Source organism: Populus alba, chromosome 13 (genome assembly GCF_005239225.2).
Source record: "Populus alba chromosome 13, ASM523922v2, whole genome shotgun sequence".
NCBI lineage: Eukaryota > Viridiplantae > Streptophyta > Magnoliopsida > Malpighiales > Salicaceae > Populus > Populus alba.
In genome coordinates, this window is record NC_133296.1 from 4,077,013 (window position 1) to 4,101,600 (window position 24,588).

General features: G+C 32.4%; 4 protein-coding genes across 6 annotated transcripts; 1 reads left to right on the forward strand and 3 right to left on the reverse strand.

Moving 5' to 3' along the window:
- The first annotated feature begins 2,859 nt into the window (after nucleotides 1-2,859).
- Nucleotides 2,860-4,926, forward strand: LOC118036483 (uncharacterized). 2 transcript variants are annotated; one of them, XM_035042199.2, is made up of 4 exons: nucleotides 2,860-3,157; nucleotides 3,277-3,368; nucleotides 3,500-4,520; nucleotides 4,601-4,926. In XM_035042199.2, the coding sequence occupies exons 1-4, from the start codon at nucleotides 3,071-3,073 to the stop codon at nucleotides 4,679-4,681; spliced, it is 1,281 nt and encodes a 426-aa protein (XP_034898090.1). In that variant the 5' UTR covers nucleotides 2,860-3,070; the 3' UTR covers nucleotides 4,682-4,926. The 2 variants fall into 2 exon arrangements, with proteins under 2 accessions (XP_034898090.1, XP_034898091.1); XM_035042200.2 differs by having other exon boundaries at nucleotides 3,500-4,514.
- A 555-nt stretch (nucleotides 4,927-5,481) lies between these two features.
- On the reverse strand, nucleotides 5,482-10,410 carry LOC118036482 (peroxisome biogenesis protein 12). 2 transcript variants are annotated; one of them, XM_035042197.2, is made up of 10 exons: nucleotides 10,157-10,410; nucleotides 9,731-9,836; nucleotides 8,794-8,942; nucleotides 8,331-8,580; nucleotides 7,584-7,693; nucleotides 7,333-7,407; nucleotides 7,102-7,188; nucleotides 6,404-6,490; nucleotides 6,017-6,154; nucleotides 5,482-5,893 (listed from the first exon to the last, which is right to left on the reverse strand). In XM_035042197.2, the coding sequence occupies exons 1-10, from the start codon at nucleotides 10,262-10,264 to the stop codon at nucleotides 5,822-5,824; spliced, it is 1,182 nt and encodes a 393-aa protein (XP_034898088.1). In that variant the 5' UTR covers nucleotides 10,265-10,410; the 3' UTR covers nucleotides 5,482-5,821. The 2 variants fall into 2 exon arrangements, with proteins under 2 accessions (XP_034898088.1, XP_034898089.1); XM_035042198.2 differs by lacking the exon at nucleotides 9,731-9,836 and having other exon boundaries at nucleotides 10,157-10,329.
- Nucleotides 10,411-12,753: 2,343 nt separating this feature from the next.
- On the reverse strand, nucleotides 12,754-14,497 carry LOC118036481 (AAA-ATPase ASD, mitochondrial). The gene has a single exon (XM_035042196.2). It carries the CDS (start codon nucleotides 14,410-14,412, stop codon nucleotides 12,919-12,921), a length of 1,494 nt encoding a protein of 497 aa, XP_034898087.1. The 5' UTR covers nucleotides 14,413-14,497; the 3' UTR covers nucleotides 12,754-12,918.
- A 5,052-nt stretch (nucleotides 14,498-19,549) lies between these two features.
- Nucleotides 19,550-21,476, reverse strand: LOC118036480 (AAA-ATPase At3g28580). Its single transcript, XM_035042194.2, has one exon. It carries the CDS (start codon nucleotides 21,259-21,261, stop codon nucleotides 19,735-19,737), a length of 1,527 nt encoding a protein of 508 aa, XP_034898085.1. The 5' UTR covers nucleotides 21,262-21,476; the 3' UTR covers nucleotides 19,550-19,734.
- Nucleotides 21,477-24,588: the final 3,112 nt, after the last annotated feature.

The following is a 24,588-nucleotide window of genomic DNA, read 5'->3' on the forward strand; positions in this document are numbered from 1 at the left end:
TGCTCTAATTCGACAATCAACATAAGAATAAATGTTACACAACCTAGTTTTTGGTGCTAGACCTCTCTCTCTCTTTTTTAATTAATATGAATGTTCGGTCAACTTGTGTGTACTTTGACTAATTTTATAGGTATTAAAGTTAACGATTATATAAGCTTTCAATGATCTTGAGAGAACTCGAACTCGTGACTATTGGAAATCAAACTCAAAACCTGACTAATTGAGTTACCCCTCCCTTCTTATTCATGAAAAAGAGGTACATTTTGCAAGTATTGTAAGGCTAAAGGCCATTGATACAAGGGCTATCAGATTAGCTTAGAATGAATTAAGAGTTGTTTAGCGCTGGGGTTGTATGTGTTTTTTTTTTATTATTAAAATGATTTTTTTTCTTTTTATTTTGTATTTCTAAATTGATATGATAATATAAATAATACTTGAAAAACAATATATATTAATATCTTAAGCACCGTAAGTATGTGTTAGGTTTGTATTTAAGATTGTGGCTTTGGCTATAATTGTGGATAGAAAAAAGTGCATGCTAAAAGTGTACTTAGCAGCGCATTTAGTGATAAAACTACAAAAAAGAAAATTAATTATTTTTATTTTTTTATTTTGATAGTAAGTGTATTGTTAATAACTTGCATATCAATCAAAATTAAATTCTTTCAAGCATTTAAAGAAATTTAATGAATTCTCCCAAACGTTGACTCTACAAAGCCCCCTGTTTGGTATTATGTTTTAAATGGATTAAAAATTTTATTATTTTAATTTAAATTAATTTTAATATTTTTGGATTGTTTTAATATACTGATATAAAAAATAAAAAAAATATTATTTTAATATATTTTTAAATAAAAAATACTTTAAAAAATAACTGTTATTATATTTTTAAATATTTAGAGTTAAAAAAAAAAAGCAAATTTTTTGACCAACTAAGTTAATCTTTCATGGTTGAAATTTTACCTTGTACTTAATTGTAATTTAAAAAAAAATTATTTTTGAGTGTGTTTTTCAAGAGGTAAAACTTTACGAAAGAGGGATACAAAGTGAATGATTAAATGTTTATTTATTTATTTTTGTTTTCCTCTGAAAAGAAGGGTAGAAACCAAGGAAAGGATCTTTTTATCCCTCCTCATTTGTCACTAAATGGATTTGGATTTATTTTTATTTTTATCGCCTAGATGAATTATCCATTCTTTTACTTTACCATACATACATATATATATATTTCGATTAGGTTTTGGATCTAAGTTTGATAATATATATACTTTATTCATTATCCATAAAAAACAACTATTAAAAAGAGATATTATTCAATTGAGTTTAAGGTGGTATTTATCCACTCTTAGATCAAATTGTTGTAGCTTATGTACTAGGTTGGTTTCCGTATTATGTCGCGGATTGAATCAAATTTTTTTTCTAATGTTAAAAAAAAAATGCCTAAATGATAGTAGTGTTTTTTTAAAAAGTAAAAAAAATACAGAGAGAGACTTGAGTCATTGACTTGATTAAATTCAATAAACTCGGTTAATTTAATAATATAATAAAAAGTAAGCAAGAGATAATAAATAACTAACAAATAGCAATAATTAAGTATAAAAAATAAGTTGTTAATATCATATTTTAAAGGAGGAAAAAAAAAAGACCGTTCGAGAATTATTATCGCTTTGCTATAGACACAACCCCATCATAAAAAAAAAGTTCACTGAAATTGTTCTAACAACACTACAAAAAGCTACATGATGATATTAAAAGAGATCTCATGTGCCACTAAAATAACAACCTGGAAAGTAAACCAAACAAAAATCATGAAATGAATATCTTATGCTCATAGTTAATCAATTAATTTTATTTAATTAAAAAACAAATTTGCTTTTAAAAAGTTAAATTTAACGAAGAACAACAAATAAAAAGATTTGAGATAACCTAAGTTATTTTTAAAAATAGTAAAAAAATCTTATAAAAAGAAAATAAAAACAATAATAGAACTCAATCTCCAATTAAATAAAATACTAAAAGAGAAACTGAAAAAAAAAAGGAAAAAGAAAAACCAAGAAAACCCCGAATTTAAAAAAAAAATAAATTTGGGTTAATTTTCCAAACTCGTAACCTGTAAAATTTTTAAACTTGGGTTTAATTAAGAATCTCAACTTTTAACTAATTTAATGTTGAAGGATAAAATTAAAAAAAAAAAATTTAAAAATACCAAAGTAAAGAAATATCAATAAAAAAAAACAATGATAAAATTTTATAAGAAAAGAAAACTAAAGGAGGAATCAAATTTAAAAAACTATCTCAAATAAAATAAATAATAATTAAAAGAATGAAGACAAAATCTAACAAATTAAGAAACTAAAGAAGGATGAAATTAAAAAAAAATAATCTAATTTTATAAATTGAAAAAACAAATAGCATGCACTGACACATGCAATTCACGCACCGACTAGTTTTATTTTTAAAATTATATTTTTTATATTAAAATACTAAATTATTCCCTAGTAAATTTAATTATAACTAAAAATAACTAGGATAAAAAAATAAAAGAAAAAAATCCTGAACTTGTTAAATAATTCTTAATTTTAAGAATAATTTAGTTATTTTAAAGATTGTATTAACCTCAATAGCAATTTTTTTTTTTTTTTAAGAAAGCAATTCATAGTACGCTGCTTCTATGATTCACCCATTGTTTTTATTGTATTTGATCTTTCAATTGTATCCCATAAGCAAAGAAAAGGTACAAATAAAATAATTATTTTTTTTTTTTTCTCTTTGTATATTTAAATCTATTATCATTGAAGGGAGCGACTCCTCTTGAGTTCAGCACCACCCATCAATAATATAATACTGGATGAATCCATAATTTTTTCAAAAGAAAAAAAGAATCCTAACGGTCAAATTTTCAAGCCCCTGGAATCAGATTCCTCAAATTTCCCTCACCGTTTTCTTCTCCACCTCCTAACCTCCCTATACAAAACATCTCTCACTCTCATGAAGACTACCTTTCTCCTTTCTTTTGAAAAACAAAAGCAATAAACTTTTTACATACAAGTCAAGTCAATAGTGCATAATAATGGGGTGCTCCCTTTTCGCTTGTTTCACTGCTTGTAAGCATAGAAAATGTAGACATTTGGTGAATGTAACTCCATCTAAACCTCATGTAAGGCCATTTTCAAGCTTCATCCTTTATGTTTTCTTTTTCTATTTCTTTTTAATTTTAGCATTTAGCAGTTAGTTTCTCGTTGACAGCAGCTGTACTGATCCCTTGGTTTGTTGCAGGATGATGGAGCTACTGAAGCTTCGAAAGTTCATGAACCCACAAAGCAAGAGGGAGTTCCTCAAGTGCCCATTGAGCCCATTTTGGAATCAAAGTAAGCTATTCATTGTTTTTGGCTTGAGATCTTTGGTAGTTTGATTTAGTTCATTGGATTTGTGGTTTTAGTTTTTTTTTTTTTTTAAAAAAAATTATGCATTAATTTTTTTTATTCGTTGATGCTGTTAGAGAGAATCTTGAGGAGCAAATGAGCTGCAATGAGAAAAAGAAATTGACTTTTAATTTGAATGTCGAAACCTACGAGGATTTATCAACTGATGAAGAAGTTATCAACAACGTAGTAGAGTACAAAGAAGAAGAGAGAGAGTCTGAAAACAAAGAAGAAGAACCATCAAACGTGAACAAATCAGTTTCTAACGTTGTTGCATCGAATGTCAGATGTTATCATCCAAATAACAGATATCAAAATCGTGCTGACGAAGAAGATTATGAAGATTTGGACTTGGAAGCTAGTGATTTAAATGATGCTGTTCAAGTATTGATTCAAGAAGAGTCGTCCGAGTCTTTGTTTTCATTATCAATTGATTCAAGAAAACAGGTGTATGGAGCTGAATTGGGTGAAAAGGAGGTTACTAGTCCCATGCCAAAACATGAATCACCACCTAAGGAGGAGCCTAAGCTAGTGGGGTCCAATCAAAATGCTCGAGTTATGAGTCGGTTTGATGACAACGTTCTGACTCCAGTAGAAAATCTAACTCAATGGAAAGTAGCCAAAGCAAGAGCAACCTCACCATGGCAGCATCAAGACAAGGAAAACGTCAATGTAGAGCAAGATTTTGACAAAAACATTAGTCCGGAGACTATTTTCAAGTTTTACAGAAAAGATTCAAAAGAGAATCCCAAGCAGAAGAAGCTGGCGGATCAAGAAATTGCAGTGGATACTAGCCTATCAAGTTGGCTGGCCACACCGCCCCTGTCCAAGGGAAGCCCTAGTTCTGTTGGGAACTCGCCGTCTGCAAGGAGTTTCTCGCCAAGAAGTCATGAAGACAGGCCTATTTTAGGAGCATTGACAGTTGAGGATCTTGAACAACACTCTGCTTCTAATACTCCAAGACGGTCGAGGAGTTTGAATCCTGTAGAAACACCTCTTACAGGGACTGTTGGAAGCTACTGGATTCATACTGGACGGGTTGTGGAATCGGATTCAGGCTCTTCCAGCAAAGGAATGCTTAGAACAAAAAAGGTGGAGGTAATATTGAATCGAGGTTCATGGCTTTGTGTTCTCATAGTTTTCATGAACCAATAACGATTTCTTTCCGGTTTTTGCAGGATGAGAAGATGAAATGGAATTCTATTCCGTTCGAGGAAAGATTGGACAGAGCTTTGGAGGGAGCCATTGCTCAGGTGTAGGAGGCGGCGCCTCATGCAATTTTGGTTGTTGCTTTGATGTTCTGTACGTATGTATGCACATGTTCTGTGGATTTGTCTAGCAGGTGTGGTGGCTTTGCCCCAACTCTGGCTTGCAGTATGCAATAATCTGAGATGCTTGTTAATAACAGTAGTTTTGTTGAGGAAGAGGAATTATTCAAATACTTGTTACTTCGTTTCTCATTTGAGATAAACTGAATTGAATGAATTTGAAACTTGGAATCCAATGCTTAAATTGTTTTTCATGAGTTTTTTTTTTTTTTTTTTATATTAACATATTAAAATATAAAAAAATAAATTTTCACAAATATCACTCCCAAAGAGGTCTGACATTATGACAACTGATCGACAAAAGTACATAGTTGGATAAGGGAGACAGGCAAGCTATTGCATTGCTGCCCGGACCACTTAGAACTCGATTGCTTTTATATTTTTTTAAAAAAATGATTTTTTGTATTTACTTTAAATTAATTTTATTTCAATATTTTTAAATTATTTTGATATATTTATATTTAAAATAATTTTTAAAATAAAAAAAATATTATTTTCATATATTTTCAAAAAAACCACACTTTAAAAAATAGGCCTTTAAACAGGGAGCCTCATGTTTTTTTTTTTTTTTTTTTTTTTAAATCAAAGCAGCTGAAAAGGTGCACTTTTTCAAGATTATATGGATGAAGCCCAACAAAGCAGGTAGTTGTTGCAGTTTCCGGAAAAACAAAGCTGCTTTAGCTTCCGGAGGACAGTGGACATAATACAAATCCGTGTCAAGATTATATGGATGAAGCCCAACAACCGTGTGGTTGTGAATTAATCAATAGATGCAGAATCAAACCTTGTTTAGCACGAGATTATTGAGATACAAGTCCAGAGTAAAAATGAAACAAAAAATGGGAAAAAAACTTGTTGGTGTACAAATTTAAATGGGTGACATCTATAAGATGGGTCAAGTGCCGTCCTCGTAGGACCGTCACACGGATTGCTGTCGAAATGAACGGGGTTCAAAATGGGTGCAAATTGTACATTATTTTGCTGCTTGTAATGGCTGTCTGCATCTATGTCTTGTTCATTGATTCTTTCGTGAAAAATACATGGATTGTCTCCTATAGCATCTCTAGGTCTCTACATATCATGGAACAACCTCCTTATCTGATCAACGTTTGCTGGCATCAATGTGACTGGGCAGCGGTTATACTGCGGCAACGCAACAAAATGGCATCTTGGGATTAAGAAATAGATTTTGGCCAAGTAGGGTAGGAGAATCAAGAAAAACCAAGCTTGGAGTGGATATTGATGGAGTGAAATTAGATGCCTTACCTGAGATACGTATTTGAATATGCAAGCATAACAGAAAACAAATCCCGAGATTGTAACAACAGAAGGATTTGCACGCATCTGTGAGCACAATGGGCAGATTGTTCTATCAGGTGGCAGTGGAATCCCCTCTTTGGCAACCTGTTCAATTATCAAGAGAGTTTTTGACATCTGACATAATCTATTGCCAAGATCATGAAAAGCTGAAATTTATTTGACAATTTTTCCAAATTTAACATGAAAAGTAAAGATTAACTTCATCTAGTAGCAACACAACCTTTTATTCTCCACTATCTCTATCAGTAAAACATCATATCTCTAACATGAGTGTGTGCGTTTGTGTGTTGGCAAGAGAATAATTATGAAATCCAAGATTAAAAAGCTCTTCACCTTTGGGGGTGGAGGTGGTGGGGGTGGAGGGTACACTGTTGGAGCTGACATTCTCTCCTCAGCAGATTGGTACCACCACTCCATCATCTGTGTCATTCACATTCAGAAAATGTTAAAGCTAGTCTATACTTATCATGAAGAAAGAGGAAGGATGTAAACAGAAAAATGAAAATTAATGCATGACACAACATAAACAGTGTCAATAAATCAGTTCTATTGTTCATTTTAATCTTGACATTAAAATGAACATGGTATAATAAGATGTAAGCTTAGTTCTAAGAGGTTAGGATGCTGAAAACAAGAACAAAACTTGGAGACGAGTGCAATGGATCTTTAGGGAGTGTCAAATTTCATATTGTTCAGAATAAATATGTTAAATAAGGCAGAACTCTGACATCAAAAACATTTAAGCATTGTTTTGTAAAAAGAATCCAGTTAAAATTTGGCTATAAAGGTAACACTTTTTGAAACAGATAGCAGTGTTGAGCAAATGATCACAAAAATCTGCAACTGTAAAGGATCCTTGAAAGTTGTAAATGTTGATCAGGGAATGGAGGGGAGAGAATTGGGCATTGCTTGCAGTTAGAAACAACAACAAGAATAACATATAATTAAACATCATCCACAGGCATTTATAGTTTTTGCAGACAATACTAATTGAGAGTGGACAACTCCTGAAGTAGGTAAACCACACTCACTTTAAAGATGAACACTGCTGCAATTAAGCCAGTTTGTGCATAGTCAAGCATTGTATATGCACAGCTCAGCAATGCACCTTGTAATGTCTGCACATTAACGATGTTGAGTCAATATTCTACAATGGAATACCAGTTATACAACTGTGCTGTCAATTTCTGCAAACAAGTACTAAATAGCAAAAAGTTCCACATCAAGTCCCCAAAGCAACTAAATAATTTAAATTATTATACCTTCAGCCATGGGGGGCCACGAAGTCTATCACGCTCATTGCTTCTTATCTTAGAAATTCTAGAAGAAGTATCCATCTGCCTTGACATCAAAACAATTGAACAAAGCACTAGGATATGTATAATTGGTCAAGGTATTTATAGGACAATAAAATAGCAGCATGCACTATATTTGAATGGTTGAATTTGTGTCTAATGAAATACTTGTTAACGAAAATAAAATGTAAATTCTCTATTCTGGTCAGATCTAGTACCAGCTCTTGACCAGTAGCTCGACAAACATGAATCCCAAGTGCATGTAGTCCAAACGAATAGAACCCAGTAGCATCCAGCAAATATAAGAGCTGATATGCAAATGACATTCCTGCATTGCAATGCTTTACGTCAGATTGGACATCTTGACAAACATAAACCACTTCCAACCAAGTATGAAGACAGAAACCAGTTTGGCACATAGCAGCAGACTATAGAAATTTCAGAATTTAGATCAATGAACAGGATCCTGCACTGTCATACTATAGATTAGATTTGAAAAGACTGCATTGTTGGTCCAGAGCTTTACTAGGGGTCCAGTAAGTAGCTAAGGGAAAGAACCTTCCAATTGACCAGTAAAATAAAGAGTGACTTCGGTACCCAATATTGGAAACATGGCACAAATTTGTCAGAAGATACCGTAATTGGATTGCTTAACATCAGAATTTCCTCACAACATGCAAAAGCTACAATGGCATTCATGCTTCTAAATTTATTTAGTATCAACACATAACGAAATTATGAAACATGAGGAAATAAGCTGAATGTTAATGCAATAGGTGAAACTTGAATACAACAAATTCATGATTGATGTTTATGTTCCAAGAAGAATAAAACAGACATGTAACCTTTACATCATCATGTCGAATTAACTCATCCCCACTTTCCTAAATTGCATGCTCTTACATCTGACTTAAAAGACTAAACTAACCAGTGCTATCCAAATCAAGAAAGAAAGAAAACATTACCTTCACTACTAGCATGCAGCCATGGGTAGCAACTAAATACAATTTTCTGAATTTTCTTTGTCAAACGTGCTCTAATAGTTGCTTCTGCATCCAATGTTTCTCTAGAAACAAGAGAAGCATCCCCTCCACTAAAATATTCAGCATCTTCAACTGTTTCATCGCCAGTTCCCCACAAACTTGCTTGAAGCCTGGCTTCCCTTTCTTTGTTATATATTGAATGCAATTTTGACTTAAAATAAGGCAACACAACCTAATCAGACACATAAATTCACAAGTCATTAACCTTCATCACAAAGGATTGAAAGCATTATGACTAAGTATGATGCCATTAATAGAGTGAAACTAGGTAGCAGTTCATGAACCATTGTTTATAAACTTGGTTTTCCCTACACTTTACAATCTTATTAGGAAAACTACTTCAGGAAGGAAAAATTTATCAACTAAAGGAAGCAGAAGATGGTACCAAAAATACAACTGAAAGAATTCTTTGGTGCTTTTCTAGACCTGAGTGCTGAATTCCATCCCCTGATCTTGGACGTGCATCTTCCTTCTTTACTCTTATCTTCACTGCCCTTCTTCGCAATCCATATAGAGATTCAGCAAAAGAAGCATCTGAAGAGGAATATAAAATACAAAAGAATGATCCTTATGCAACAAATATAATGGTAGTAGTTCAAATTAAAGAAACACTATACTCAGATTCAGAGATACAGCACAGCAATGAAAAATACAAGATTAAATAAAACCACCACCACCATGCACCCAGCAAAGCCTTGTTAAACGCTTCCACACACACACCATCCAATGTGAACTGGAAAACACCCCTGATCCCATTTAACCAAATGGGGATCAGCCTCATCATCTATTCTTGAAAAAAATTGAGTTTCTCTAATCTTTACTTTCTATATCTCCAAGAGAGGTTACTAACCCCAACTAATCCAGGGAGGGACAGACAAAGGGATTAAGCACGTTACCTGATATCATAGGGCACATAACATTTCAAAAAGAGAAGGAAATGGGTTTAGTTCTCTATGCACGGGGACACGAAAGACAGGTTATTTGTAACTCCAAATCCTAATCCATGAGGTGCAGAGGTTCAACATTCAATTTATGAGAAACAATTGAATAGAATAAAAAATAAAATTTTCAACTGCACAAAACATGAGCATATAAACCAGAAGGCTAGAATTTCCAATCATATAAGAAATATGAGACTACATATTCGATCACTCCCTCACCCACTCGGTAACAATGGAAACAACATTAAGAAATAAAAAAGGCAAAGTTAAATCTAGAATGCACTTCAGTTTTTTTTTTTTTAAAAGCAAATGAAATTATGAAAGAACAGTAAGGTCATAGGCAGAAGGAATTAAACCTATTCATAAAAAAAAGAATTAAACCTGTAGTACGCAAGCTATGAGTCTCAAGGACCGACATAAGCAACGAAAAGAATTCATCTTCATAGTCCAACACCTTATGCAGAAACGGTCTTCTTAATGCCATTACCTTCGAGACCACAATCCACAATATTAAATCACGCAGATATTCAAATTATATTATAAGCACAAGCCAATCTCTTCAATCAAAGTAAGTTAAGTAATTACATCTTACAATGCAAAAAAAAAAAAAAAAAAAGATAAAAAAACCCTATTAACACTTCAAAAAAGTAAAATCAGGCATGATTCATTTGCCAAATTTGAGACCATTAAGAAAAACCCAAATAAAAAAAAACTCACAAAAACATGAGTTTACCATCACTTAAAACCTTGAAAAATTAAGTGGGCAAACAATTATCGTATAGAAAATGAGAGGTGCAAGTAGCTTACACCAATGGAGTAGGTAAGGGCAGCACGGAGACTGGCGGGGAGTTGTTGGGCAGCAGCCATCTCGAAGAAGGTGGGACGTGTCCCTTGTCCTCCTACTTGAAATAACATCTTCTTCTTCTTCTTCTTCCTCCACCTCCTCCTCGATTTCTTTGATTTGGTTTCTGTTTCCGGTTTCTCAGTTTGGGTTTTTTGAGGTTTTATTTTACGACACCATGTCTTCCTTATCCTTCAGTTTAGCCTATGCCCTTAATCATAAAATAAAAAATAAAATTAAATAAAAGTTATATTTCTTTTATCATCACTATTGTTTTTTTTGTTTTGTTTTTTTTTGTTGGGGGATTACATTTAGTTTACTATAAATTTTTTATTTGTGTCATATTTATAGAATACAAAAGCATAATTTTTTAAAATATAAAAATAAAATGAAAACAAATCTCCATATAATTTCTTTTTTTAAAAAAAATGAATGATAACAGTTGAATTTCTAACATCATGTGATTCATATTGGTTATCGGAAATTAATATATTTTATTAATAAGAAAAGTTAATCTTATAAGAAGTGAATTTTATGGTTTTTGTCATTAATAAAGCAATTTCATTCCCTAAAGCAAAAATAATTTGTTATTGCAAGTCAAAAACAATGATGATCCAATTATCATTTGGATTACGTTTGATTCTTATTTTTAAGATAGAAAAAATAAGTACGTAATTCTTAAAAAAAGACACATATAAAAGTTAAAAATAATCTTTATATCTAGATAATTCTTGAAGAGATCCAATTATCATTTGCCTCTTTAATTTTTTTTTTCAAAATTTTTGTATATATTAAAATATTAATTTAACAAATTATATCTTGAAAAAAAACCCCCAAAAAAATAGAAATTGACATGAATAGAAAAGAACCACAACTTGTTGGTTTATATCTCAACAATTTCTATCTTCTTGTTAATTTTTTTTCTTGTCAATTTCTTTACATTTTCTCGAAGAGCTTACTGGCTTAAAATAGCTCTTTTCCCCTGATTTGGCTCGCGAAGACTCCTTTAGCGACTATAAAAAAAAATGAGAAAAATTTTAGATAGGTTTTTTTTTTGTTTTTCTTTCTTAATTTATTTGTATTGATTGGAAATATGTCATACTCAATTTTTAGAATTCCACTATTGATATAATTCTTGAATTTTTAATATGAGTTTCTTTTTTAATTCTTTAAATAACAAATTTAATTGGAGTTATTTCACCTTTTCTTTTTTATTTTAAAGAAAGTTTGAGAATATTGGATCTAAGTTTTAATGGGCAACTAATAAAAATTAAAATTTTAAGGCTTATATTTTGAGTTGAGAAACTAATTAGTGTGCCAAACAAAAACTTAATGGATGAATTATTATTTTTAAGATGCAGATGTATAGTGCTTCAATATGTTTTGTTAGTAATTTTAAGTTTACTTAATCAATTGTTATTTTATTTTCATTAATTAGGTACTCAAAAAGTAATTAATAAATTTATAAATAGAACTCAATAACTTGGATCTAAAAAAATTGATTAATCTCTAATTTTTGTATATTATTGCTACCAATTATTTATAAAAGAAAGCTACTAATTTGAAAACATAACCTCAAAAACATAATTAATAATCTAAAAAAATATTAGTTACATGTTTTAATTTACACCACTACTAATTTTTTTTTATAAAAAAATACTGTTAAATAGGAAATCTGGTGTAAAAATATTAGTTACTAGAGGTACTTCAATTGGAAAACTAATGAATTGGGATCAGCCATTGGAGAGATATCTGGCAAGGTAGATTTTGAGATGCCCTTGTAAGTGATTCTGATCCAGAAAAAGATAAGGAAGCCATAAAAAGAAGTGGTATCCTGCAGAACCTGTATTTTCTGAACTGGCAGAAGTAGAAGATCTTCAGCGGAAAGTCAAAAGAACAAGGAAACCAAAAATCTAGCCTTGAGATAAAACATTGAAGGCAGGTGAGTTTCAGCTAGTGCATCTGTAATCATTTTTAATTATGCTAGAATGTTTATTCGGATCATCATCATTACTGGGATCAACGACGTCCAGCACTTGGGGTAGAACTTGCCATACGGCATCTATTTGGTTGTGACTCCCATGAAGGCGGCACAAGCTAAACTCTTCCCGTGAATATCTACAAAAATTTCCCTGTCTTTCACGAATTGGCGTGCATTATTACAATCACAGCTTGGATGCTACAATGGATAATAACTACTCTGGTGAGGAGTTGAGATAGGTGTTTGTTCGATGTCTGTCGCTTTTCTAATTGGCTTTTGCTGGGATTGATCTGGTTGGAGTTGGTATTTGAGTTTCTGCAGGTGAGGTGTTTGGTCTGCAGAACGAGATTTTTTGGCCAAATGACATATTTCTTGCTCCGCCTTCCCATAACAAAGGTAAGTCTCTCTGGATCTCGCTCGACAGTATGCATGGTTATTGCTTTGTAATCTGTTCTTATGCAGGTCATTTGTTTTAAACATGTAGTACTATTCTTGTCTAATTATTTCAATGCCAAGAACAGTTTGCATTGCTCTTTGTTTGAAGCAAGCTAACTAAGCATGATTCAAGGTTTCTCCTCCTAGTTATTAGCCAGGACGAAAAATGTCCTTAATCGTGTTTTATAATCATAGATAATTATAAGAATTAGATTACATGGCATTGCTGTCATGGAACTAATAGAAGTGGTGATAATTCTGTCTCACGAGACCGAACTTCTTCGGCAGTGTTGATCTTTAATGGCTGAAGCCCTACTCTTTCTCCTTACACTTCAATTCTGTATTTCCATTATCACACAAACCATTCTCTATTCCTTGCTCTTTTGCATTTTCTTCAGGTGATGAGCCCTTTTCTCTTGCTTCTTCTTCAGCTTTCAATCTGGCGTCCTCTTTTGCCTTCTCAAGCCCTGCTATTAGCCCCTCCAAGCAAACCTTGCTGTCTCCAGGAAGAGTCTTTGGCATTAAATGCTCCGCAACTTCAGCGGGAGTCATTTTGGTTTCTCCCAGCAACTCTTGGATCTTGGCATACAAGTGGTGTGTTTCAATCCGAAGGTAATTCTTAGCCAAAACCTTGAATGCTACGAAGCTACAATAGGACAATTCTATGTGCTTGTCCATCCTTCCTTTCCTGATGAGAGCTGGATCGAGTTTCTCAAAGAAATTAGTTGTGAAAACAACCAGTCTTTCTCCTTTACAAGCTGACCAGAGTCCATCAATAAAATTCAAAAGTCCAGAGAGAGTGACCTGACTCTGTTTGCCACCTGTTTCTTCCTTTGGCAGTTTCAGCTTTGGATCCTTCTCATCTCCCCTTCCCTGTTCTTCATTTTTCTTCTTCCTTTGACCGGTTAGATCAAGAGAACAGTCAATATCCTCGATCACAATAATGGATCTGCTCGATGTCTCGATCAGTAGCTTTCTCAGCTCAGTGTTATCTTTCACGGAAGTCAATTCGAGATCATAGATATCGTAGTTCAAAAGATTAGCCATGGCTGCGATCATAGTGGATTTACCAGTACCTGGGGGGCCATAAAGAAGATAACCCCGCTTCCAAGCCCTTCCAATTCTTGCATAGAACTCTTCTGCCTGGCTGAATGTGATGAGATCATCCATGATTTCCTTCTTCTTATCAGCCTCCATTGCAATCGTCTCAAAACTAGCCGGATGCTCGAACACTACATGCCTCCAGTATGATCCACCGTTGGTGTAAAGCTTCCTTTGCCGGTTTTTCACCTTGATTGCATCACCCTCTTTCAAGACATGACTCAAGTAAGTCCCGAGTATGAGATTCCGGTGTCTTTTATGGAAAGTGAGCGTGTAGTACATTCTCTCATCCGTTACTGGATAGAAAGAAAATGGTTGTGTCTTGGAAATATGTTTCCCAGAAGCCCACCGTAGTTTGACTCCTTGGAACTCGTCAGTAACCTCTTCAAAGTCATCCATGCTAAGAACAAGGGACTGGGTGCTGTTCTTGACGACATCAGCCTTGAGCCGCTTAGCCTGCATAGATGAACTAGAACCAAGGTAGTTCTCGATAGCAGAGTAAGCTTCACTTCGCATGAAACGATCTCCAGTGAATTCATTGAACGTAATTTGAATGAAAGGGTAAACAAAAGTGAAGACGCTTTTGGAGTGTTTCTCGAAATAGTTTTGCAATTGATATGGACAATATTGCTTGAACATAGCCCAAAAAAACATGACACTCGCAATTACAGAACCTAACTGAGTAAACATATCTACTGTCTTCATTCTTTCTTTCCTTTTTTTTTTTTTATCTGTTCCCCTCCTCTTCCCTTATCTTGAATGAATGTTTTGCTGCAACAATTTTATAGCCCAGGGAGCAAGGACAGGGATGATCTTTATTTTTATATTAAAATATCAATATAATAGTCTATATCTTGCCAAAAAAAACAAAAAAACAAAAAAAATGGCGTGGCTAGATAAATACCATAACTTGCTCAACAGTTTCTATTTTCTTGATATTTTTTTGTCAATTGTTTTGTTTTTTTGTTCAGGTAAATTGGTCTCTTTTTTTTCTCTCTCTTTCTTGATTTATTTGTATTGACAAGATGTATACCATACCTACTTTTTGAAATTCTAGGATTGCTATTATTTTAAAATTTTTATTTTTAGTTTCCTTTTCAATTCTCTAAATAAAAAAATTAATTAATTTTACTTTTTTTCTCCTCTTTCAAGAAAGTTTGAGAATTTTGGATATTAAAATTAGCTAACATAAATCAATTAGTACATATCAAAAATTTAAAAAATCTAATAAATATATTGCACTACATTAAATGAAAACAGCTTTATGCTTAACACATGTTTTGTAATGACTCAGTTTTTTCAAAGCTAAAATCGATGGAATTGCATTCCATTCATTAACAAGACACAATTCACATAGGATAATGTAAATCAATATTTTCATAAAATAGATTCTCAATACACATGCCCATAATATTATATTTTCATACTTATGTTTACATTATATCATATTGACATACTTATAAATTCACATTCATGTTCTAGTCTTGTTATCATCATAAGTTCATACAAGAGTGTCAAACGACAAGTTACACAACTAGTACTTTCGTTTACCTTGACCTCATATAATTTCACAACATAACATCCTCATAAGAAGAATACCACATACATATATTCATACACATCATATCTATATGTTCGCATATATACATTCGTGTTCCATTTCAATTTCTCATTACAAGTATTTAAAAAAGGGATCGGACGACTAATTGAGCAATTAACACGTCTGTTCATACAGAATTCATATCACCCATAAGATGTAAATATATAATTCTTTTCAAAATATGTGAGTCGCGAAATAGATTTCCTTACACACCATGTTGGTATAATGTCCATGTTACAACACAAGGTAATTTCAAACATTATAAGCAATTTAAAAACATAATAAAGCAATATTAACATTACATTTCATTCATGGACCTAAAGAAAATAATTCTTTCATTTCTCCTTACTTACGTAAATATCATTCTTAATAATTCATTAATTATTTAGGCTAATTACAATACTCAAACCTGGTCATTCGTCTCAAATATCGTTAACTAAACTAACGTTATTCTTTGTTTAAAGCATAACAATCGTAGTTCTTTCATATACTTGGTATATACAAAACATAGTACACATTAACACATTAATTCTTAAAGCTAACTCATCACTCCTAAATTCGGCTATTCTCTTAGGACGCCATTAGCCGAAGTTAATCATTTATTCATTCCGATCATCCATTTAAATGCTATTAGCCAAAGCTAATCATTTTTTCATCTCAGTCATCCTCCCATTAGTCAAAGTTAATCATCAATCACGACTCGATCATCCTTCTCGGATGCCATTAGTTATAGTTAATCATAAAACGCAACTTGGTCATCCTTTTAGAACGTCATTAGCCGAAGCTAATCATTAACCAATAAAATGTTTCATATGCAGTTTATAAAATCACTATAACATGATAATATATCCTTTGTAATGCTCATTCAAACGATTCATAACAATTTAACATTCATTATAACATAATAGTAGACCCTTCATAATAAGCGTACAGACATTCTGTAATAACTTAGTATTCAGTATACACAATAATAGATCTTTTATAACACTCAAACAAATATTTTGTAACAGTTTAGCGTCCAATATAACACAATAATAGACCATTTGTATTACTTGTCCAACCATTCATGACAATTAATGTTCAGTACAATACAATAATAGATCCTTCTTAATACTCATACAAAAAATCATAATAATTTAGCATTATGTATAACACAATAATAGATCATTCGCTATACTCATATAAATATTCGTGACAAAAAACCTTTAGCATAATACAACGATAGATCCTTCGTAATACTTATACAACCATTCGTAACAATTAAATTCAGTATAATGCAATGGTAGATCTTTCATGATACTCATATAACAATTCGTGACAATTAAAATTCAGTATAATACAATGTAATGTAGATCCTTTGTAATACTCATACAACCATTCATGACAATTAACATTTAGTATAATATAACAGTAGATCCTTTGTAATACTCATACAACCATTTGTGTTTAGCATTTCATATAGTACAACAATAGATCCTTTGTGATAAATTCACTTTAGAAACTAATGTTATGCTAGAAAAGGGGTGAAAATCACTTACTTGTTCCTTCCACTAGTGTACTCATCCAATCGAAGGTTTGATTTCAATCGCACTACTTGATACATCAAATGATCATAAATTAGCACATTTGCATTCGACAAACACATAACTTATTGCCATACTTATTTCAAAATGCACATGTTCACATTTCAGTGTTCCACACATTATACAATTATACAATAAAATCATTACAAGCATTAAGTCATTTCTAACGTGAAATTCATTAACGGCTAAGTTGTTGCTGCCACAGAAAGTCATTAGCGAAAACTAGGTCATTAGTGACATACAATTTATCAGCACGAACTAATTCACTGGTGTCACAAGATTCGGTAGTGAAATTGATTCGCTGGCCATATGAAATTTAGCAGTGAAAAAATTCGATGGTGATATACAATTCATCAGCAAAAATTGATTTGCTGGTTACATAAAATTCAGTAGTGAAATTGATTCGTTGGCGTCATATAAAATTCGGCAATGAAACTGATTCACTAGTGACATACAGTTCGACGATGAAAACTGATTTGCTTATTACATACTGAATTCGATAACGAAACTGATTCGCTAGTGACATACAGTTTGTCAGCGAAAATTGATTCACTGGTTACACAGAATTTGAAAGCAAAACTGATTCGCTAGTGACATACAGAATTCAGTAGTGAAACTGATTCGCTAGTTACACAGAATTCGACAGCAAAATTGATTTGCTAATGACATATAGAATTCGATAACAAAAATTGATCCGTTGGTTACACAGAATTTGATAGTGAAACTAATTCACTGTTGACATAGAATTTAGTAATGAAAACTAATTCACTGCTACCATAAGATTTAATAGTGAAAACTAATTCGTTGTGGACATAGAATTCAGTAGTGAAGACCAATTCATTGCTAACACTACAATTCAGCAGTGAAGACCAATTCGCTGCTGACGCCATAATTCAACAGTGAAGACCAATTGCTATTGACATTGAAATTTGACAGCAAACACTAATTCGTTGTCGACACCACAATTCAACAGTGAAAACTAATTCACTGTTAAGAACATAATTCAGCAGCGAAAATTAATTCGTTACCGACACTACAATTCAGCAGAGAAAACTTATTTGCTATTGACAACACAATTTAGCAGCAAAAAATGATTCGCTGCTAGCAACACCATTTCATAGCAAAACTAATTCGCTACCGACACCATAATTTGTTCTTATTATCCAGCATAATCATATAATTTTAAGCATGAACTTCTACATGTATTTGGGTTCCATCATATATTTTGTTCTTAGCATCCAACAAAATCATACAATTTTAGTATGAACATCTATGTATTTTGGTTCCAACATACAATTTATTCTTAGAATCCAACAAAATCATACAATTTTCAAGCATGAATATCTATATGAATTTTGGTTCCAGCATGTAATCTGACCAGTCCTTCAGTTATGGTCGGCCTTTACCAAGTTATGTCCATTCAATCTATTTATTTTTCTATATTAGTTGTTCTAGAAATTTAGTCCCCATTAATCCCTATTTTCTTGTCCTTTTAGTTAGTTTTGGTTTCCTTCATGGTTAGTCTTCTTCCTCTTTTTCAATTCTAAGGTCCAAAGAATAGAAGGAGAAACGATTTGGTTCTTACCTTACTGTTTTTAGTAGTTTTAGGAAGGGATTTAACAAGTTTTTCTCTCCCTTCTACCCATGGTTTTCTGCTTCTTCTTCCTCTCTGGTTTTGATTTTTCCTTCCTTCCTTCTCTAGTTGCACCAACCGACCTGTTACACACCCTTTTTTTTCACGGTTTCAACCATTTTTTAGTACTCTTTAACTCTCATTTCCTCTCCAGGGTTCAAGAGGAATGCATGCAGTTGGGTTGGAGGTTTTTTCTTTGGGAAGAAGGAGAGGGTTTGTTGCATGTAGTTGGGCTGCTTTTGCTTTGGGAGAGAGGGAGATTGCTGAAGTCTAGGGTTATTGGCCACCCATTTGGGGAAGAGGAGAGTTCATCCTCTCTCTCTCTCCTTGCATTTATACCCTCTTTTAAATGAGAAGGGGGTGTTTGGGTGATTGATATCTTTGTTCATATTCCTCTTTTGAATTATCTTAGACTGGTTTCTATTTCAATTCTCCCCTAAGATAGGCTAGTCCAACACTAATTTTTTATTGGGTTTTACACTGTCACTATCAATTTAGAAATTGGCAGCAAAAACTATGCCGCTATCGATTCAAAAATCAGCAGTGAAAACTATGCCATTGCTGATTCAAAAATCGACAACGAAAAAAAACTATGTTGTTGCCAATTTTTGAATCGGCAATAATGGTAGAGTCATTTCTGGCTTTTCCTTATTCTTTGTTTGGGTGTTTACATGCTTAATATATAATTTTGATTAAAAATTTACTTTATTATCATCAAATAAAACAAATTGTACTTAGGTAAATATATAAGACCCATACAGTTATATATAGTTATATATATATATATATATATATATATAATGAATGAGTGTTTTTTACTTTAGAATTAAATATAATTGAGATTGTTTGATAGTTAAATCAAATCTATGTAATGTACTAATGGTTATATCTGATTAAAAAGCTGGAGTTATAAAGTTAATGAATCAACTTTCTAGTTAATGGATTAATCCATAGATTACATTAATTTATCATAAATATATTGTCTATGTACTTGCATCATAAGATAGGACATTGCAAATTGGCACCTGTTTTATGTAATCGAGTTTAATTATTAAGAAGAAATCTAAAACATCTTTAACACTGTTACTCCCCTCATAAATAATGCAAATTACATGGCAGTGCTGTCATTGAACTAATACAGTGTGATGATTCAGTCTCAAGAGACCGAACTCTCTGAAATGCTGCAGTGTTGATCTTTAGTGGCCGAAACCCTACTCTTTTTCCTTACAATTCATTTCTGTATTTCCATTTTCACAGAAACCATTCTCTTTTCCTTGATCTTTTGCATTTTCTTCAGGTGATGAGCCCTTTTCTTTTGCTTTTTCTTCAGGTGATGAACCCTTTTCTCTAGCTTCTTCTTCAGCTTTCAATCTGGCGTCCTCTTTTGCCTTCTCTAGCCCTGCTATTAGCCCCTCCAAGCAAACCTTGTTGTCTCCGGGAAGAGTCTTTGGCATTAAATGCTCTGCAACTTCAGCTGGAGTCATTTTGGTTTCTCCCAGCAACTCTTGGATCCTGGCATACAAGTGGTGTGATTCAATCAGAAGGTAATTCTTAGCCAAAACCTTGAATGCTTCGAAGCTACAATAGGACAATTCTATGTGCTTGTCCATCCTTCCTTTCCTGATGAGAGCTGGATCGAGTTTCTCCAAGAAATTAGTTGTGAAAACAACCAGTCTTTCTCCTTTACAAGCTGACCAAAGTCCATCAATAAAATTCAAAAGCCCAGAAAGAGTGACCTGACTCTGTTTGCTGTCTGTTTCTTCCTTCGGCAGTTTCAGCTTCGGATCCTTCTCATCTCCCCTTCCCTGTTCTTCATTTTTCTTCTTCCTTTGACCGGTTAGATCAAGAGAACAGTCAATATCCTCGATCACAATAATGGATCTGCTCGATGTCTCGATCAGTAGCTTTCTCAGCTCAGTGTTATCTTTCACGGAAGTCAATTCGAGATCATAGATATCATATTTCAAAAGATTTGCCATGGCTGCGATCATAGTGGATTTACCAGTCCCTGGGGGGCCATAAAGAAGATAACCCCGCTTCCAAGCCCTTCCAATTCTTGCATAGAACTCTTCTGCCTGGCTGAATGTGATGAGATCATCCATGATTTCCTTCTTCTTATCAGCCTCCATTGCAATCGTCTCAAAACTAGCCGGATGCTCGAACACTACATGCCTCCAGTATGATCCACTGTTGGTGTAAAGCTTCCTTTGCCGGTTTTTCACCTTGATTGCATCACCCTCTTTCAAGACATGACTCAAGTAAGTCCCGAGAATGAGATTCCGGTGTCTTTTATGGAAAGTGAGCGTGTAGTACATTCTCTCATCCGTTGCTGGATAGAAAGAAAATGATGGTGTCTTGGAAATATGTTTCCCAGAAGCCCACCGTAGTTTGACTCCTTGGAACTCGTCAGTAACCTCTTCAAAGTCATCCATGCTAAGAACAAGGGACTGGCTGCCGTTCTTGACGACATCAGCCTTGAGCCGCTTAGCCTGCATAGATGAACTAGAACCAAGGTAGTTCTCAATAGCAGAGTAAGCTTCACTGCGCATGAAACGATCTCCAGTGAATTCATTGAACGTAATTTGAATAAAAGGGTAAACAAAAGTGAAGACTCTTTTGGAGTGTTTCTCGAAATAGTTTTGCAACTGATATGGACAATATTGCTTGAACATAGCCCAAACAAACATGACACTCGCAATTACAGATCCTAATTGAGTAAACGTATCTACTGTCTTCATTCTTTCTTTCTTTCTTTCTTTTTTATCCGTTCCCCTCTTTCCCCTGTCTTGAATGAATGTTTTGCTGCAATAATTTTATAGCCCAGGAAGCAAGGACAGGGATGATCTTATTGGCCAAGTAAGTTAGTAGCGTGATGGAAACTGAAGGGACAAGAGAGAGAATTTCAGAGAAGTCTGCGTTTGATATTTTGTTTTTTCTTCTTTTTTTTGTTTAATGAACACTCAATATTCCTCGGCTATTTATGAAGTCACATTCTAATTCAATATATAATTTAAGATGAATAATCCTAATAAGAATTTAGAATTTCTTTCATAATTTCTCTTATAGAGATTCCAATCCTTTCAATTTCTTTTTCTAATTTCATATTGAGCTCTGCCACATGATAGGCAATCTCGATTTCTCACTCACATGCGACGTATCTATGTCTTCTTGCAATATTGTTTTGTTTTTGAAGTCTTGGTCGTCTTTTTAAAAATTAAAAAAGAATAAAAGGCGTCAATTACGTAATGTGACATGGGAGAGTTTTCATCATGGATTTGTGTAATGAGAAAAGGATTTTGTTCTTAAGTTTTTTTTTTTCAATTTAATCCTTAAAAAAAATATTCAATGTCTTGTGTTTGCTAACATTAGGGACTGATTCACATGGTTTTTCCATTAACTTAACTTTTTTTTTCTTTTAATTTGGTTCTCTTACATTGATTTTATTTTAGATTTGACTTGGTAATTTGATTTGGTTATTTGGAGATGGGGTACTCATAATGTTGAGGGAAAATCCTGATCCTTAGTTGACGTTTCAGTTTGAAAAAAATAAAATAAATTTATGTTGATATAAAATAATTAAATGGTCAAGGATTAAAATTGAATGTAAAACAAATATGGTGGGCTAGGATAAACATGCAACACAGGGTGGCTAGCGTGTGTGTTGCAGGCGCTAACGTGTGGAGACTAGCCATCGTGTTCTGGCAATGCATTTAGATTTTTCCGATGACAGAACACATCATTCATAGTTGTGTTGGAAATATCGCAACAACATCTTCTCAATAGTGCAACGCATGTTATTGTTGGTGGTGCGTGACAGATCATTTTTTTTTTCTTCTCCTCTCTTTTTTCTCTATCCTCTCCCCGGACTCACGCTGCTTTACCAAAAAAAAAATTATCTTGTCATTTTATTTTTATTTAAATTTATTCCTTATTCTTTTAATTTCTATTCATTTTCTTTTAGGTCCTTTAGAATTGAATTTTTATTTTAATTTTATCCTTCAACATTAGATTAATTAAGAATTGAGTTTACTGATTGTTTTGATAGGGTAATCTTGGATTTATGATCTGAATCACGAGTTTAAAATGTTAACTTGGATTGACAATGATTTTTTTTATTTTTTTACACTAATATTTTTTCAGTTTTATTTTCCAACATTAAATTTGTACAAATTTGAGTTTGGTGATGCTCTTTACTCTCTTTTCTAACAAGTGATTCCTGAGTTGAAATCATGACAGCTTTCTATTGTTTAATTCGGTCCATTGTTTTTCTTTATATATATATATATAATATTCCAGTCATTATATCTTACCTAAGTTACAAAATGTTTTTTATACATTATATTTTTAAAAAATTCAGCCTAGCATGCGACATAGCACAGCATTTACGTATCTAGTGTATTTCCTCGCTAGTTCCTACCATGAAAAAGAGCAGGGGATGTATGTGGGACCATCCATGATTCTTGTCTGAAATACTTTTTAAATGTATATTTTGTTTTGGGGTTGTTGGAATAGGAAGAGCACCGAGACGTGCTCTATTTCTTTTTTATATATTAATTTTAAAGAGGCAGCCAGCTGTCTCAGAACATGTGCGTATGGTGTCTTCTTCGTCTTCCATTTTCATCATTTAGCGACTTCGAACAATTATTAAGTATAAATCTGACAGGTATTGGGTTTTCACTTTTCACTATCTCAAGCTCTCTTATTGATTATCTGACACACGTTATGGTGGATGAGCCGTGCAGAATTTTTTTGATTTTTGATTTTATATTCATTTTTTTTCTCGGTGATTTAGTATTAATTAAAAATTAATTGATCTTGATTTATTAAGAAAAAGTAAAATTAAAAGAAGGGAAATGAAAATGAAAAGAAAATTAAACATGGATGACGTGCTCTAAATTTCATGAAAAATACACTTTAATCATTCAACTTTAAAAATCACATGACTTGTATAATGTATTTTGGTATAAAAATATATTTTTGTTATTTTTTAGTCTCTAGTTAAAGAGAGAAGAGAGAGAAATCGCTCGATTTCAACTGATTAAAAATAAAAGTATTGGTGACACCGATTTAAGACCACTAAAATAAACGATGATTGAGTCAAATGATTTCATTTAATGAGTATTGCCGACACCGATTTAAACCACTAAAATGAACGATGATTGAGTCAAATGATTTCATTTGATGAGGAGAGTTCATATTAGATGTTTTTTTTTTTTTTTACATTTAAAGTTTGTGAAAAAATAGATATGAGCTCGGATTGATTTTTGACTTCGGGTTTATTTTGTTTTTTGGATGGGTTTTTGAGTTTTTTTAAAGCTACACTCTTATATTATTTTTTTGAAGAGTTTTTCGTATCCATTTATATATATTTATATATATATTTTGTATGGATGAACTTTAGTTTTGAAAATTAAAAAAAAATATATTTTCAAAAAATATTTCTAATATGTGTATCTTTGTATAGTTTTTTTTTCTTTATATTTTATTTGATAAATTTGATTTGCGTCTCTATTTCTATTATTTGTTTGCTTGAACAAAAAAATATTGTAATAAATAAATTTAGCAAAGATAACCGGATAAATATCTTATTTTTCATTCAATTTTTCAAGTTTTATTTTTATGTATCATCATATATATATATATATATATATATATCAACTTATTTGATTACGTGTGAGCATTAAATTTTTAATTTGAGCTTAATATTTAAAAATTATAGAAATGTATTGAAAAAACTTGTATACATAATTTTTTTTATAGAAAATAAAAATAATAACTACTGAAGTAATAAATCACGTTCGTCACTATTAACAACGTCACTGACTTGAGGATATAACCATTGAGGTCATTTTTTTTTTTAACAAACTTTAAAAATATTATTCAAGTATATAGCCGTGTAGACTCAGATGTTATCACTAAATAATTTTTATACAAGTTTTTATCTTTAAATTCTTATTAAATCTGAATCAAAAAAACTTTAATCAATTCTCAAGGTTTTTTGTCCATATTTTTATTCCAATTATACCTTAAAAAAGTCATTTTATAGATAAATTAACATTGTTCTC